This window comes from Chrysochloris asiatica, unplaced genomic scaffold (genome assembly GCF_000296735.1).
Source record: "Chrysochloris asiatica unplaced genomic scaffold, ChrAsi1.0 scaffold00002, whole genome shotgun sequence".
Lineage (NCBI taxonomy): Eukaryota > Metazoa > Chordata > Mammalia > Afrosoricida > Chrysochloridae > Chrysochloris > Chrysochloris asiatica.
In genome coordinates this window covers 3227436-3245853 of record NW_006408520.1, presented here as the reverse complement: position 1 = coordinate 3245853, position 18418 = coordinate 3227436, and the positions used below count along the sequence as shown (strand labels likewise).

The window sequence follows — 18418 nt, the reverse complement described above, 5'->3', positions numbered from 1 at the left end:
CATTGGCTCTTGATCATATGCTACCTCTTGAAATGGTTGAACATCAACCATTTCCTTTTGGTACACTGACTCTGTGTATTCCTTCTATCTTCTTTTTGATGATTTCTGCATCATTCAATAATTTGCCGAGACCTACAGATTCAGACCTAGCTATTACAGAATCAAGGAGTCCTGCAGGATAATTTTATTTTTTATCTTGTTTGTCTTACAATTTCTTTCTCTGTCACTTATATAAGCTTTTATATTCTTATGTCACTTTTTTGATCAACACTGCAAAATAGAGTTTATTTTTCTTACCAAAGGAGCCACAACTACTGATTATATGTTCTTGTTATCAATAACAGTAACACCTAGAAAGACTTAAAAAAATAAAATAAAAAAAGAACGGATTAAGAATGAGCTGATTGGATATGTTTCAGTTTCATCTCTAAAATCCGCAGTTTTGTGCTTTAGTTTTAGTCACTTGAATTCAAATGTTTTGCAATCAAACTTCACAATCATGAAGTTGCTGTAAATGGAGCTAAGTTTTAACATTGATTATAGACTAGCAGTTATCATCATGAACCTCTTTACTATATTTTACAGTAATTACAGCAATAGATTCAGGAATGAATATATGAAGATGGTGTCTTTGCTTTTAGTGGTTCCTACTCTACCAACATTTAAGAGTAATTTTATTGGTTGATGACTTCAAATTTGGATATGTTAATTTATGAGTAGGTGTTATATCTAAATAAATAAACTCACAGTGAGGATCTGTGGATCATTTCTGTTATCAAAATATGAAAGCCTTTAAGATCTTCCTGACCATAAAGGGTTGCATTTTGTTTGTTTGTTTGCTTGGTTTGCATCATTCTTTTATTTGTTTTTACTTTAGTTGTTGTTCCTGAGCAGGTATAACAGTTCCAGACATGAAAGGCATCATATCGAAACTACAGATGAAAGCTTGAGGAGCCATTTTGAACAATGGGGGGACACTCGTGGACTGTGTGGTGATGAGAGCACTCCAAACACCAAGCACTCCAGAGGCTTTGGGTTGGTCACTTTCTCTAATGTGGAGGAGGTGGATGCAACCATGAATGCAAAGTCACACAAGGTGGATGGAAAAATGATGGAACCTAAGAGGGCCACTTCACAAGAAGACTCTCAAAGACATTGGTGGCATTAAAGAAGACACCGAAGAGCATCACCTAAGAGATTATTTTGAGCAGTATAGGAAGATAGAAGTGATTGAAATCATGACAGTGGCAAGAAGATGGGCTTTGCTTTTGTTAAAAACTTTGAGGCCCATGAGACCATGACTCTGTAGATTAGATTGTTATCCAGAAGGACCGTACTGTGAATGGCCACAACTGTAATGTAAGGAAAGCCCTGGCAAAGCAAGAGATGGCCAGTGCCTCCTCCAGTCAAAGAGGTAGAAGTGGTTCTGGAAACTTCGGGGGTGGCTGTTGAGGTGGTTTTGGTGGGAATGACAACTTTGGTCATGGAGGAAATGTCAGTGGACGTGGTGGCTTTGGTGGCAACCGTGTTGGTGGTGGAGATGGAGGCAGTGGGGATAGTTATAATTGATTTGGTAATGACAGAAACAATGTTGGAGGTAGTGGAAGCTACAATGATTTTGGCAATTGCAACAGTCAATCTTCAAATTTTGGAACCATGAAGAGAGGAAATTTTGGAGGCAGTAGCTCTGGCCCTTATGGTGGTGGATGGCAATATTTTGCCAAACCATCAAACCAAGGTGACTATGGCAGTTCAAGCAGCTGCAGTAGCTATGGGAGTGGCAGAAGGTTTTAATGATTGCCAGGAAACAAAACTTAGCAAGAAAGGAGAGCCAGAGAAGTGACAGGGAAGCTACAGGTTACAACAGATTTGTGAACTCGGCCAAGCACACTGGGGGTAGGGTCTAGCTGCTACAAAGAAGACATGTTTTAGACAGTACTTCATGTGCATTTGGGGTAGGGGGATGATAAAACTCAAGGACTGCATTTGTGACTAATTGTATAACAGGTTATGTTAGTTTCTGTTCTGTGGAAAGTGTTAAGTATTCCAACAAGGGGTTTTAATGTGGATTTGTTTTTACCGCACCCATGCTAGTGGCTGCTAAATGTAACAGTCTGATCATGCCCTTGATTAATTTCTTTTTTAAAATTAAAAAAAAGAAAGAATGGCATCATAAAACTGTTATTTCTACAAAGACATAAATCGAAGGTCATTATTCTAATTACATCTTACCACACTGCCCTTTTCCAACAGGTTAATCAGCCTTACTTCTTAGTGTTTGTTGTATCTACATTGACTTCCTACTCCCCTAGGCCCTGATCAAGGAGTTCCGGTAGAATAGTGGTTATGAGTCGGGCTGGTAATCTCAAGGTCAGCAGTCTGAAACTACCAGCAGTTCCATAGGAGAAAGATGAGGCTTTCTGCTCCCATAAAGTTTTATAGCTTCAGAAACCCTGTACAGGGTCACTGTGAGTTGGAACTGACTCCATGGCACACCACCACCACCAGGCCCTGATCAGTGGCTCATTCTTCGGTTTTGACACTGGTCACTAAAATTTTATGGGCATCCAGTTTCCCCTTCTCTTTTACATAGCATGTGTACCATACTTAAATTTGTATTGTTTTTGTTTTTTTGCTTCAAAAAACCTCTAATTATTCTTCAAATTATTTCAGTTAGTCATTTGAGAGTTTCAGTAATCATAAATTGCATTATATTTTCTAACTTTACATTGTGTAAATATGTAACCAACTACCTAGCTCACAGGAAAAAATTAAAAAATTTAGTTCTACTTCCAAAACTTGGTTCTTTTTGGTTAGGCTAGGTAGTCCCAAAATACCATAAATTCCTTTCCTCATATCATTTGATTATTCTGAAATTATTTTTTTAATCCTTTGAACTTAATGAAGCAAAGTGCATGACTTATCTTCTTTCCTCTCAAATACTTTTCATTTAGTATATAGATACCGTTAGTCATTTAACCACTGCGTCTTTTAAAAATATTTTACCTTCCTATAAATTTCTTAAAGGGACATCTTCCATGATTCCTAATAGTCACAGGAAAGCAAGTAGTAATTATCAAATAAATAGTTGTTGAAACCAATTAAATAAATTATATAACAGATTTTCGTATCACTTTATTGTCTGAAAAATGCTACATAAAATTAAATATGATGTGACAATATATAGAAATCAAAGTGATCAGTGCTTACCAGGGGCAATAGGGAGGCAGAAAGTTGGGATTTTTGCTCAGAACTAATTAAATGCATGTTAATGGTGGCTGTATAATTTGAAAAAAACAGTGAAAATGGCTGTACAACTGGAATGATAAAATCAATGTCACTGAAGGGCTCATGTAGAAATCTATTAAATGTTGTGTTTTATTGTATGTGTATCATTACATGGAACTGGATCACTGTAAAATTCATAGTTCAGTTATATCTCCTGAGGATATTACAGCCTTACAAATGCACTGATTTTAACTATTCCCATCAACTGGGATAGCACTGTTTGACTAAGCCTTAAATATAACCTAAAACAATTTAATGTTGGTAGTTAACTCAGGTTTTACAGGTTCAGTGAGTATTGATCAAGAAAATAATCTATTTCTAAAATACTCTTGCTATGGAAACTAAAGATTTGTTTAAATTAATTACACTGTATTAAAAGTTTGAAGATTCTATGCCGAATAGAACCTTTGTCTTACTCAACTATTGTTCCTACCAATATAAGCAGACTTTTAAAACATTCTACATGACTTTTATGAGTGCTATGAAAAGTTAAACATAGTTACTGAAATAACTTATTATTCTTTTATAAAAAGTATTCACCAGATATCAGTATCTACCTTCATAATTGTAAAGGACATTTGAGTAATCTTTCAAATAAGCATAATTGTAATCAATCTGGTAAATGCTATGTTTGTTTTTAGGTTCTCATTAGCCACATTATTAGGTTGTCTCAGTATTAATATCAGGTTTTATGATAACATATTAAATTAATTTAAATTTAAAAATAATGCAAATGACTACTGTGTGCCAGGCAATGAGTTGTAAATGTAACCAGAAGGAACTGACACTCAAATGAGGGAGACAATGAACTATATTCAAATATAGTTTCTAAATTAGAAGTCATAACAAAGAACACTAAGTGGGGAACAATTTCACTAGTTAAAGCAAACAACCCAAAGATGACTTTATATAAATTTAATATTTAAGCTGGAAATGTATGGATAAGTAGCTTTTTGTCAGTTAGATAAAAAGAAAGAAAGAAAAAAGGGTTTACCAGAGGAACAAAGTATAAGGTAAATTCTGTAACTATAAAGTACTGTATTGGTTTGAGAAATAAGAGGTTCAATAAATGAGAATGGGTAAAATTGAGGGGAATCATTATGGGAAATAAGATAGACAATGGAGATGAGATATGTGAAAAAAACATAGTAATGGCATAATTCATTATATATTTGTTTCAAAAGTATAAACCTAAATCAGTGGATAAGCAATTGATGATGGCAAGAAAATTGAGTCAAATAGACAAGTTAAAACAATGCTAGTCAAGGACAAAACAGTAAGCCTGAATTAAGGTGGTGATGGAAAAGAAAAGCAGATAAATTAAAGAAACATTTTGAAAGCAGAAGTAGTATGACTTAATGAAGAGTGTTGTATGAGGAAGTTGAGAGAGGATTTAAGGCAACTTTTAGCTTTTAAAGGACAGAGATTAAGGAAAAACCCCCACTAAATATGGCAGTTTGGTTATTATTGGTAAACTGAAGAAAGGTGAATTTGTGGGCAGGGGGGCAAATGAAGTTTTCTGTGGAACTGAAATGTATCATAAGAAAAGAAATGAGGCAAAAATCTTATATTCATCCACAGCCAATTATGTCATAGGGTTTCATTGATTAAATAAGGCCATCTGGATCATTTATAAAATGGACCTATGAGGAAACTTCATAAATGTTATCTTTTCATATTCATTTATCTTTTTATTCAATTTTTCCATGAGCTTTTTGAAACCTGTATGTCTTTCATTACTACAGGGAAATATTTCATATCACCAACAGATTCAAGCATAAATACTAATAAACAGATAAATTAAGTCTATTTTACAGTAAATAAACAATAGAATAAAATATTGAAATAGAATATTTTGTGATTGACTTTAAAATAATTGGAAAGATATGGATGTAGTAGGTAAACATTAAAATTATAGTGTCTCCAAGACTTTCACAACCATGAGTTTCTGTTAATCATAATTATGATTTATTTCCTTGGGTACTATAAGAGTCAAGGTGGTAAAGCAAATATTTCCATTTGTATGAACATTCTTTCTGCACTCATTAGTGCATGCAATTAGTAGAAACCAGGCATTGGGTGATTTGATTGACATGAATTTATTTTCTCTTCCACACAGTCTGGGAACACAGCATGTGAGTAATGAAAGAAAAGATGTAATTTGAAACTATGGATAGCATGGCCATTTATTATTATCATACTTACAACTGGACCAGGTGGACCCTGGGGACCTTCCCCTCCTTTCAGACCAGCTGCACCCTGATGGAAGTGGAGGGGAAAAACAAGAATGAAATGAATTAATGTGATTGAATATAAATGAATCAAATGTATGAATGATAAAATGAAGATGTCAGTAAGTGTTCTTGAAAGTATATATATGCACATTTATATATTATGATAACAAATGCATATGCCTACATGTTTTTCTTTAATTATATAGAAATTTTTACTTAAGATCTGAGAAAAATGCTTCTAATAAGAAACTTTATTCACATGTTTTACCTATGTATTGACTGTACCTGAGCTCCAGGAAGACCTCGTTCACCTGGGAAACCCCGTAGTCCTGCTGGTCCATCTTTCCCTGAGATACCTTGAGGACCTGGATCACCCTAAAGAATATGCATCCATCAATAGAGAGTAATTTCTAAAGGTTTCTATTAGCCAATGATCAGATTATTATTTAGAATATCATTCACGTTGAAATGATAATCACTATTTACATTTAGGAGTCCTGGTGTGGCGCTGTGGGTTAATGTACCAGACTGCAAAGCCATTTGAACCGCAAGCTCGGCAGTTCAAGTTCACCAGCTGCTCCTTGGAAACCCTATACAGGGTCGCTAAGGGTCGGAACCGACTCGATGGCACTTAACAACAACATTTGCATTTAAGGAGCCCTGGTGTGGTGTTGTGGGTTACTGTGCTAGACTGCAAGTTTGGTTTGAATCACAAGGTGGGTGGTTCAAGCTCACCAGCCGCTCCTCGGAAACCCTATACAGGGTCACTATGGGTCACAATTGACTCAATGGCACTTAACAACAGTAACAACAACATTTCATTTAAAGGATCCTTGGTGGCACTGTGGGTTAGGCATTAGAGTATTAACCTTAAGATCAGCAGTTCAATCCCACTAGCCACTCTGTGGTAGAAAGATGAAGCTATCTACTTCCGCAAAGTTTTACAGTCTCAGAAACCCCAGGTCAGTCTGCTCTGAGTCAGAACCAAGCAATGGCAGTAGGTATTGACACTTAGGAATATATATACATTTATCCAGAACAAAGGTCCCTGGTGTGGTGTGGTAGGATAAGCCCTGGACTGTTAGTCACAAGGTCGGCAGTTCAAACCAGCCAACTGCTTCTTGGAAATTCTATACACAGTCACTACAAGTTGGAATCTACTCAAAGACACTTAACAACAATAGCAAAGAAATGTATAGCTCTATGGCGAACAGGAAAAACTGATCTTATTATGTTCATTACTGCTTAGCAATATAACAAATGCTTTTCTGACATATATTCTTTATACTTATCTAACTATCATGAGAATCCATGGGCAAGTGGTAAACAACTACAGGGAAAATGAATGGCGGTTTTTCAGTCTAGCAATTTCCTTAAGTATGTTTACCTTTGCACCTTCTTTTCCTGCTGCACCAGGAAGACCTTGCTCACCAGGAGGACCAGGAGGGCCAGGATGCCCACGTTCACCTATTGGACCAGTCTCACCAGTAGGACCCTAGGTTAGTTAAGGGAAATCTTATTACAATATTGCTTTTTAAATATATTTGTAGCAAATTTATCACAAAATCAAGATAAATATCACTTCCATTCACAAAACTTTTATCATTCTCATTTCTCAGGATGCCATACAAAGTACTCTATATAGACACTGAAAGAAGTATATCTGATAGAATATGAAGAGACTATGTAAAGAATTGGATAGAATTTTAGTGTACCTATATAAAGTGCACAGGGTTATTTTCTTTATTTTAATACCAGAGACACTACAAACTTAAAAATCATTAAACAGTGTGATCTTATTCCCCCATTTGTATAAAAGGTATTAAATCAGTTTAGGAGTAAAGAGGCACTGGTATCTAGTCAACAAATGTCTGTTTAATGGGAAACCTTGGTTTACTGCACTCTATAAATAATCAAAGTGATTCTCCTTGGAATTCCCATGTACTGGAGACCTCCTTTCTGTTAATGAATATTCATTTAACAAATTTCAGGAATATGCCATGGAAATCCTGAAGGCAGTGTGTTTGGATGGCATTTTCTGAAGGGTAAAGGCTATAACAAATAGCCAGTTACTATTTAAATGGATGAAAATGCCAAATTGAAAAATGCCAGGTCATTTATGTGTCACTGGAGTGGTGCTATGCTGTGGTGCTAAAGTTGAATAAGGCTTCAAGTGTAAGTAAAGGAAGATGAGTAGTTTGCTCTGTTTCTACTTAGAATAAAGCAAATGAAAGATTGAAGTTAAAGGAAACTTTCCATATACTAAGGTGAAATGTGCGCTTGAAGTTGTTCATAGAATAGCATTCTCTGATCTTTGTCTAACAACGCAATAAACAAAGAACACATCAGGACCACATATTTTAGAGGACATTTCTAATTCTATATCCCATCAAGCACATAGTTGCTGAAAGTCCTTGGATTATCATTAACATGCATATATTTCAACACAAAGGAATTTTTCTAATATCTGAAAACCAGAATTTTAATAGTAAAATATATAAATTGTTCCTAATCCAACTGTTGTCATCTCTGAGACTAAATAAATAAACAGGTAAATAACTGTGCAAAGAAATGATGAAGAGTATCAAGTATGCACATCACAGTCAATATTGCTTTCATTAAACCATTTCCTTTGTCTAATCGTGGAAATACAGTTACTACTGAAACTATTAATTGGATTCCTTTAAGTACCAGTAAAGAATACAATGAAGATGCATACTATTCTTTTATAGAATAAGAAATTAACATTTTCCCTGGTTCAACATCATATTCTGAAATAAAATGATCCACCAATCCCAGATTCTTCATTTTTGTTTCTGTTATACGTATTCTTAGAAAGTGGATGCAGGTTTTGTTTCTCTGGGTGTGTATTTGGATGTGTGTGCTTGTGAGTATGTGTGAAAAAGAGAGGGAGAAAAAGGGATAAAGAGAAAGAGAGTTATAAAGAGTTGAGAAGTAATTATGGAGCAAGAAAAGATTATTTTAAATAATCAAATAATTAAAATATTTACTTAATTGATCTTGCTCTTTTGCTGTAATTTGTTATAGTATGATAAAATTACAGCTATATAACTTAAATGTGTCCTTGCCCATTCAATATGTTTTGTAGAGAAAAAGTTTTTCCCATAGTCATGGAATAATCTTTGTAAGTAATGAATACTATAGTTCAGTGTACTGAACCAATTTTTAAGCTCTGGATTGAAAAATTTACCTGTCTCTGTCATTACTTCGCATACTAAAAAACATAACATATTTCACTCCTACTGTAAATTATTTTTAAGGAGATAAAAATCTTTTAAAACATGTACTATATTACAAATGTTAAAGATTTAGAATTTTGTGGTATTCAAAATTTTATTTTATACTTTTAATATACTACACTTTGAAGTCTAATTTTTAATCAGATACAGGAACTAATTTCATAATTGAAAAATTTGAAGAGAAATGATGGTCAACCTATTTCATAATTTTTTTTTTCAGTTTTTAACATTGTCAAGTTTTAGTGATAAAGAGTTATCTGACTTATTTTCATTATTTATTTTACTGTTTTTACTCACACAGAAAATTGAGAAATTGCTTTAGCTAAGTAATAATTTGCTGGATTTTATTTGGTGTTGATAAGCTACATATATGTAAATGTTATCTGAAAATTAAAAAATGTCATATTAAGTCATATTACAGTGGGCATTTGTTACAAAATTGAGGGAAGGAGAAAATAGAAATAGATTAATATTGTTAGGGAGACAAAATAAAGGAACAAACCTGTGGCCCAACAACACCGCCTGGTCCAGGAGGGCCCGTCTTTCCTTGAAATCCCTAAAGAATCAAAACATCATCTGTAACAGCTATGCATAACATAACACACAGATAAACATTCTATTAGTTAATAATTCATACAAAAGGAGTGTCACAATTTAGCTAAGGTATTTATTTCTATATGTCTGTATATGAGTTTTATTCTAGTTCTCTATAAAATGCCAAATTCGCCATCTTTTCTATTTCACTTTTACTTTAATGATGATTTTCAAAAAACTTAAAAAAAAAAAAACAGGATAAATCTGGAGCAATATGTGTTCTTAGTCCTGTTCCACTGGGCAAACAATGTGTACAATTTAAACCTACACATTTATTTTAATAATAAAAGTTGAGAATTTTATTGTACACATTCAAATATATTTTTAAATATTTATGAATAAAATAATGATAAAATAAAATAGTTGACCAATTCTATATCCAGAGATACAAAGTCTGTGACATTAATGCATTTATCTCTATTCTATTTCAATAAAATCATAAAATAAGATATAAAAATGAGTGGAAAAAGAGGCTGTTTTTTATGATAAGTAATCATTTCAGCATTTTATGAGAATTCTCTTTCTGAAAACCCAAAAGAATATAGTTAGAAATGCTTTTTTCAAATTATGCAATCAGTAAAATAAAATCTAGTAGGTATGAGCAGCATGTACACGCTAAACCAAGGCTTGTGTCATATATTCTGGCATCTGTCTTTGTCTAGGCTATTGTAAACTATTCATTCTGCATAATTTTATTATGATTGACAAATTTCTTTCTCATATGAGTTAAGTTGTATTTAACAGTTTGAGGAATAAGGATAAAATACTGAAGAAAAAAGAAAAGACTTCCAAAGAACTGAATAGAAAATAGCTTTTGTAAAGCTTTTTTGTAAGGTTTTTATAGAGCTTTATTTACTTTATCATCTAATTATACTGAAACAGCATTGGAAAGAAATGAGCAATCCCACTTTGCTGTCTCAACATTCTGGAAAAGCATGATTGACTTAATTATTTTCCACTAACAAAGTTTTATAATTTTCAAAAGAAGTTAAAAATCAATTTGCAATTATTGTGATCACTGTAACAGGGAAAGAAATCCAACTCAACTTCTACTCTGTGAACCCAGTGACTCTTAAGAACATCAATGTTCTGCATGAGCTCTCATGACCAAACAACCAGTTCATTGAGAGGGAAAATGTAATAAAATGAATACAGGATTTTAAAAACAAAATAGCAGCTTGACTGCCTTTTTATTTAACTTTTTATTATGAATTGAGTAAAAGATTACAGAGTAGATCCCCAGTTTTACATTCAACTCATCATACACTTCATTTCATTTCAATGATTGCCATCTCAACGTATCATCACTTAGCCTACTTGTTCCCTGTAATCTTGTTTCCATTACTCCTTATTTCGCAAACCTTCTGAATTTTGTCCTTAGATAAATGCTGCTCTTTTGATATTGAATGGTTGACCATTCTTTGGTATGCATGCCTCACTAGTGTTGCTGTCGCCCTAGGAACCTATCTGCTGTTTTATTGAACATTTGACTGCATAATTTTAATATATATATATATATATATATATGGAGCTCTGGTAGCGTAGTGGTTACGAATCGGGCCGCGAACCTTAAGGTCAGCGGTTCGAAACTACCAGCCGCTCCGCGGGAGAAAGATGAGGCTTTCTACTCCCGTAAGGATTTACACCCTCGGAAACCCTGTACAGGGTCGCTATGGGTCGGAACCGACTCGATGGCACTTAACAAACAAACAAACAAACAAACAAACAAACAAAATATATATATACATACAGCTAGATCCATACCCTACCTACCTACTTCCTGGATTATATAATCAATTTCCATGACTACAATTGTCGTCTATATGCTGACAACCCCTCAACTATTTCACAATCTCTGATTTTTGATATATGTTGAGTTCTCAACTTTAAATGAGCACTCACTGGACATTTAAAAATGCACAGCATGCTCTTTTCTCAAACTTAACAGTCTCAAAATCAAGCTTATTAAGAAAAGCCCATTCTTTGATTTTCCTCCCTGTTCTCTTCCTTGGAGGAGTGGCTTCTCATCCCAGGTTTTTCCTCAGTCATCAGATTCAGTCATTCACTCATAGAATGGAACATTTAAAACTCTCACAAAGACAACTTCTTCTCTCTTGTCCCACTCTCTTAATTCAAACTGTTGTTAAGTGATGTAGAGTCAGTTCCAACCTATAGTGAGTCTATATAGGATGTCAGAGGGGCAGCTGGAGAGCTTGAACTGCCAACCTTGCAGTTCAAATTGACTTGCAGTCCAGCACATTAACCGACAGCACCATACCAGGACTCCTAATTCAAGCTGTAGCCATACCTTATTCCTGGACCACTCCAGATTTACTCACTCATCCCTGTCAGCCAGAATTATCATATCACAAAATAAATTCTGTCAAGTTGTTCCTATTATCTGTTACAAAATTCTACACAACCATTTTCAGTTTGCTTCTCTAATGTTATGTTCTGACTCAAAGGATGTATCCTAAATTGTAGCCATGCTGATCTCACCGTTATACAGACAACCTTGATGTTATTCATCTATATATTTGCACAGGCTGTCCTTGTTCCCTCTGTGCTTCCCTCAATTTTTGGAAACCAATTTAAATGTGAAAATGTAAATGTAATTTGGAACTTAAATGGTTTTTTCAATCTTTATAAATATTTTTCCTTATTAACATCAAGAACAAGAATATCATATAAAATGGTGATTATGATTTAAAAAACAATGCCTCATTGAGAAAAATCTGGAGAAATTTTGCAACACATAAATGCATTCATGCATCCTAAGGGGAAAGAAATAAATCTGGCTGCTAATAGGTTTCTGTGAGTGATGGATTTGGGAGGAGCTGAAAGTCAACATTTTCCATATGTCCATTCATTCAAGATATTCAGAATCTTTGCAAGTATCTAATAAATTTGACTCAAGGCATTTTGCAGATAAACGACATACAAGAAAACTTTTATAGTCCAGAATAGAGAATGCTTGTTCAACGTTGCCATAACATAAGACCACACTTGCCTTTTAATTTTTGAATAAATTAAGTAAAACAATTTTTAAAGTGCCTGAAAACAGAAATTGATTTTATATTTTCATAGGTTATTAGAATTGTGCAGAATGGAAATTTCAGAACATTTCATTGTGTTTATTAGGAACCTGGACATAGACCAAGAAGCAGTTACTAGAACAGAATAAGGGGATGCTGTAGAGTTTAAAATACCCAAATGTGTGTGCCATGGTTGTATCCTGTCACTATATTTATTCAATCTCTATGCTAAGCAAATCATGCAAGAAATTGGACTACATGAAGAAGAATGTGGATTCAGATTTGGAGGAAGACTCAGTAACAACCTGTGACTTGCAGATAACCCAACCTTTCTTGCTAGAGTGAAAGTGAAATGAACTTGATGCAATTTATTAATGAAGATCAAAGATGAAAAGTTTTCAGTATGGATTTCAACTCAAAGAGAAAGCTTTCAGTCTTTCTCTGTTGTGTATAATGTTGAGTACAATTGCATATATGCCATTAATTTTGGCATATTTGAGAAAATTTCTCTTCTATCCCTATTTTACTAAGAGAATTTATCAGAAAAGGTGTTGAATTTTATCAAATGCCCTTTCTGCATAATTGACATGATCATATTGTTATTTTCCTTTGTTTTATTTATGTGGTAGATTACATGATTGATTTTCTAATGTTGAATCACTCTTGCAATCCTGGTATGAATTCCACATGATCATGGTGTATTTTGGTTGTTGTTGTTACTGAACTCTGGTTGCTAAAATTTTTGCCTCTATATTCTTAAGGGATATTGCCTGTAATTTCCCTTTATTGTGGTGTTTCTGCCTGGTTTCAATATCAGAGTTATATTGTTTCCATAGACAAATTCTGGTAGTGTTCCTTCTGCTACATTTTTTAAAAGATTGAGTAGCATTGATTTTTATTATTTTCTCTTGCTCCTCCTAGTCTCATTGTTCAAGTTTCCAGCTTAAGTTAATGATTTTGGATCTCTCTTCTTTTTCTAATTTAAGTATTCATTGCTATGAATTTTCCTCTGAATACTATTTTTGCTTTGTCCCACACATTTTGATGTGTTGCTTTCATTTTCATTTGATTGTAGGATTTGGTCATTATTTCACTTTTTTTTTTTTTTTTTTTAAAGACCCAATGATTTTTTTAGTAGTATATTATTTAATTTCTGTGCAATTTTTTCCCTTATTTCCCTCATACTCTTTTGACTTGACCTCTCTACATTGAATTAAACTTCCTCAGCAGATTCCTTTGAAAGGCACTGTTTTTTTATTATTCTTTTTTTAAGGGACACTAATGGGATGGGATTCCTGGTGTGGTGCTGTGGGTTAATGCACTGGGCAGCAGTGTTGGTTCGAACTCCAAGGTAAGTGGTTCAAGCTCATCATCCACTTGTGAGAAACCCAATACAGAGTTGCTATGAGTCGGAACCAACTTGAAGGTGCTTAACAACAACAATGAGATTAGGATTCCTAGTGTGTTGCCAGAAGTTTGGCAGTTCAAACCCCACCAGCTGTTCTTTGGAAACCCTATACAGGGTGGCTATGAGTCATAACTGACTTGATGGCACTTAACAACAACAAAGAGATCAGGAGTCCTGCTGTGGTACTAAACACCAAACTGCAAGGTCGGTTTGAACTGTAAAGTGAGCAGTTCAAACTCACCAGTAGCTCCTCAGAAAACCCTGTGCAGAGTCACTATGAGTGGGAACTGACTAAATAGCACTTAACAACAACAAAATAATGAGATTAAGACAAAAGTATCACTGAGATCATGCCTGCAGCCATCCCATGACTGCAGATGTGTTTTAAACATGTTTTGTTTGGAATAAACAAATTCACGTAAGACCCTAACAGAAATGCTTTTGACTTAAGCTCATATTTTGACTTATATTCAGTTGGTTTATGATCTTATTAAAGTTCTCAGGCCATTAATAATCTTCTTAAATGTTCTGTCTGTAATTGAAAGTGGTGTGTTGAAGTTCTCTACCAATGTCATGTATTTCTCCTTTCATACTAGTCAGTATTTGTTTCATGTACTTACGAGCATTACTGTTAGGTAGATATATAGTAATTTTTATGTCTTCTTGCTGGATTGAGTCTTTTATTACTATTCATAGTCCTTTATGCCTTGTAGTAGATTTTTATTTAAATTCTGTTTTATCTAATTTCAGTATGACCACCCCTGCTATTTCTTTTTTTTTTTTTTTTAATTCATTGCACTTTCCTCCAACTTTCATTTTCAGTTTGTATCCTATGTCTAAGGTGTATTTCTTGTAGAGAGCAAAAGAATGGATCGTGTTTGTTTGTTTTTCTTTTAAATCTATTTTGCCACTTTGCCTTTTGCATGAGTCATTTAGACCATTTACATTTAAAGTTATTACTGAAAATGAAGGGTGAACCTCACTTATTTGCTATATAGTTTTTAAATGTCTGCATTTGAGTGTTTTCTTGTGATGAACTTTTTTGCTCTCCTGCCTATTTCTTCTGAGTATTTTATATTCAGTGATTTTTAGTCTTTTCCATTTATATTAGATTATGCTTACAATTGGAAAATGTTTAACATATGTACAACAGCTAATGTGCAATCAAAACGTATTAAATCTATCCCAGATATGTTCCTCCCTTTTCTGGATCTGTTGGTGTGTCCCCATTAACATCAGAATGCAACTTATATTTGATAAGTTTACTGTCAACTCATTTCTTGCAAACTTGACATTGTATTGTTTGCAGAATCTAATTACTGAATTTATCCCCTGAAAATGAAAATACTATACCCTTGGCCTTTATGATTTCCCAGGCTGTAACAATTTGTTTGTTTTTTCAGATCTCTCTCTTTCTCTTTTATTTCCCTGTGCGTAGCATATATTTAATGATTTTGACTTTGAATTTGGATTATTCTCATGAGTACTTGCAAAGCTGGTCTGCTAGTGGTAAATTCCACACCTTCTGTTTGTTTTGGAATGTCTTAATATTTGAATGACAGCTTTACTTAGTGAATAATTCTTGGTCAACAATTGTTTTCACTCAGTATTTTACATGTTGCTATGTTATCTTCTGACCCTAGAATTCCTGGAGAGAAATCCACATTGATTTTTATGAAAGACCTCTGTATATGTTATATTGTTTTTTTTTTTTTTTTTTTTACTGCTTTCTGAATTCTCGTCTTTGGTTTTCAAACAAGTTATTAGACTATGGTGTGAAGTTGATCTTTTTTTGTCTCTTGATTAGAGTTTGTGTGGCTTCCTGTGTTTTCAGGCTTTCTTCTCTCTCTGGGCCTGGGAAATTCTCACTGATTATCTCTTGGAAAAATTATTTCCATTCCTTTATTGTTCTCATGGCATTCTGGGATTCCAATAATTTTGATATTATGTTGGAATTCTTTATTGAATCCCATACTTCCACTAGGATTGATTTACTTTTCTTTGTCATTTTCTCTTGTTTCTCTTGAGGCTCAGGGAATAAAGTTATTTTGTCTTCTAATTCATTTATTAGAGTCCTGTTATGATGCTGTAGGATAAGCACTGGACAACAAAATCTATTTGAACTGCAAGTCAGCAGTTCAAAATCACTCCTCAGAAACCCTCTATAGGGTTGTTATGAGTCATAAAGGACTCAACAACACTTAACAATGTAACAACAGTTCATTTATTCTAGCTTGTGTCTTGTTCTACTGTATTGTTGAACATTTCTCTTGGGTTTGTTTGTTTGTTTTCTTAATTCAGTAGCTTTAGTCTTCTGGTCTAAAAGGTCATTTTGTCTTTGTTTTATTTTATGTCTTCAGTTTCCTAGTTGGGTTACTCACTTTTGTTCCTCCATTTGTTTCTTGATCCCTGTGAATCTGTTTCTGGTGTGCTTTTTGCTTTCTTTAAACATATATAGCACCATATTCTGAAAATTCCCAATTGATTTGAAGTTTCATTGTTCTTTCTTCTCTAGTGATTTTGTGTTTTTAAGTATTTTTGTTGTTGAACTTAGACCTTTATTTATTTATCTTTAAAGTAAGGATTTTGTATTCTAGTTTTTGTGGGAAATTTTATCTAATTGGGTTCCCTGGTGGTTCAGCAGCCAAGTACTCAGCTGCCAACTAAAAGGTCAGGGCTTGCACCCACCATCTGCTTTGTGGGAGAAACATGTAATAGCTTGCCTTCTCAAAGGTTTCCCACTCTGGAAACCCCATGTGGCAGCTTCACTCTGCCAAAAATCAATCCAATGGCAGGGAGCCTAGATTTTCTCCTGTTAACCACTAGAGGGCATTCTCATCCTTAGTTTTTGTGTTGTTTTTCACTGTTGGTCCAGGAGTTCTGGATGCTTGATCTCTGGAATTCAATTTGCATGCACAGGAGTGGGGTATAACTGTATGCAGAATGGTTTGGTTCACCTTTCCTGTGGCAAAAGTGAGAGGATCTAAGTCTTTCCTTAATAGCACCCCAAACAGACTCTTCTACAGGGAGTAATTGCTGAAGTACTATTCTCACTGTGTTGCCCTTGATGTGTCTCTTGTTCCTAGTGCTCATATACCTCAGGTCTCAATGAGAAAGCACCATGGTCTCCCTTCACTCTTTTCCAATTGCATGGCCTGTGAACTTCCACGGCTAATCTATGCCACCAGGAGAAATATCAGATGATAGCTTCCTCAGGGTAGCTCCCCTTCTGTCTTCCCTGTCTGGAGTGTTGCCCAGTCCTATCTGAACATGACTGGGATTAGTAAGTGCTCCATATAGTGGGAAGGTCTTCCTTTCTCCTGCTTCTGGACTCACCCTGACTTTCTAGTACCTCAGTTACTGTCTGGACTTCTGAATTTCAGTCAGCATTTTTTTCAAATTCATTTTTCAGTGAGTTGATTTTTAAGAGGAGCATATGAGAGCATCTAAACTCACTCTTGCCCACCCTCTAAATATTTCTTTTGCAAGTTTACATTATACCCCTCTTGAAGATACGATACCAAGCAAGAAAGTAAAAAAAGACAAAAAAAGAAATCAATCAATCTTGTGGTTGTTGTTGCTAAACTGCTATTGAGACAGCTACTACTCATAGTGACAGTATGCACAACAGAACTAAACACCTGGCCCTGTACCAGCCTAATAATTGCTATGTTTAAACCTGTAGCTGCTGCCACTTACTCAGTCCATATCATTGGGGATCTTCCACTTTTCCACTGACCCTCCACATAACCAAGCATGATGTCCTCTATGGACTGGTCCCTCCTGATAACATGACCTAAGTATTAGAGACAAAGTCTCACAATCTTAGCTTCTAAAGAGCATTCTGACTGTACTTCTCCCCCCACAGATTAGTTTGTTCTTCTGACAATCCACAATACTTGATATATTTTCCCAAAATAATTTCAATATACTGATTCTTCCACAGTTTTCTCATTTCAGTCTTGTTGCTGTTGTTAGATGCCTCCAAGTTAGTCTGATTCTTAACAACCCTGTACAGGGTTTCCTTTCCGATGACCTTAAGGTTCAACTTGACCTTGAAGTCCAGTGCATTATCCTGCAGTGCCACATCAGGACTCCATTTCCATCTTGGTTGTTGCTGTTAACTGCCATCTAGTCAGTTCTGACTCATAGCGACTCTGTGTAGAGTTTCCAAGGAGCTGCCAACCTGTGTTTAAACTGCCAACCCTGTGTTTCAAACAGACCTTTCAGTCCAGTGCTTGATCCCACAGCACCACACCAGGACTATTTCAACCATTGCTTTTGTTCTTGTTAAGTGTCATTGAGTCAGTTCTGACCCATAATGAACCTGTGTATGGTTCCTGAGAAATGGCTAGTGGGTTTAAATTACAGACTTTACAGTTCAAACTGACCTTGCAGTACAGCACACTATCCCACAGTGCCACACCAGGACTTGTTGTTGTTAGGTGTCATCGAGTTGGTATCGACTCATAGTGACCTTATGCACAACAGAATGAAACACTGCCTGATCCTGGACCAACCTCACTATCATTGCCATGCTTGAGCCCACTGATGCTGCCACTTTGCCAATCCAACTCACTGGGGTTCTTCTTCTTTTTC

The 18418-nt window shown here is 34.9% G+C and overlaps 1 protein-coding gene across 4 annotated transcripts in view; it reads right to left on the bottom strand.

Moving 5' to 3' along the window:
• COL11A1 (collagen, type XI, alpha 1) overlaps positions 1–18418 on the bottom strand; it is a 357092-nt gene that overhangs the window by 108661 nt on the left and 230013 nt on the right. For all 4 annotated transcript variants that reach the window (XM_006830900.1, XM_006830902.1, XM_006830899.1 and 1 more), the window contains 4 exons: positions 9285–9338; positions 6910–7017; positions 5808–5897; positions 5494–5547 (listed from right to left, as the gene is read on the bottom strand). In XM_006830900.1, coding sequence (XP_006830963.1) covers positions 5494–5547; positions 5808–5897; positions 6910–7017; positions 9285–9338 — 306 coding nt within the window. The remainder of the gene's footprint in view (positions 1–5493; positions 5548–5807; positions 5898–6909; positions 7018–9284; positions 9339–18418) is intronic.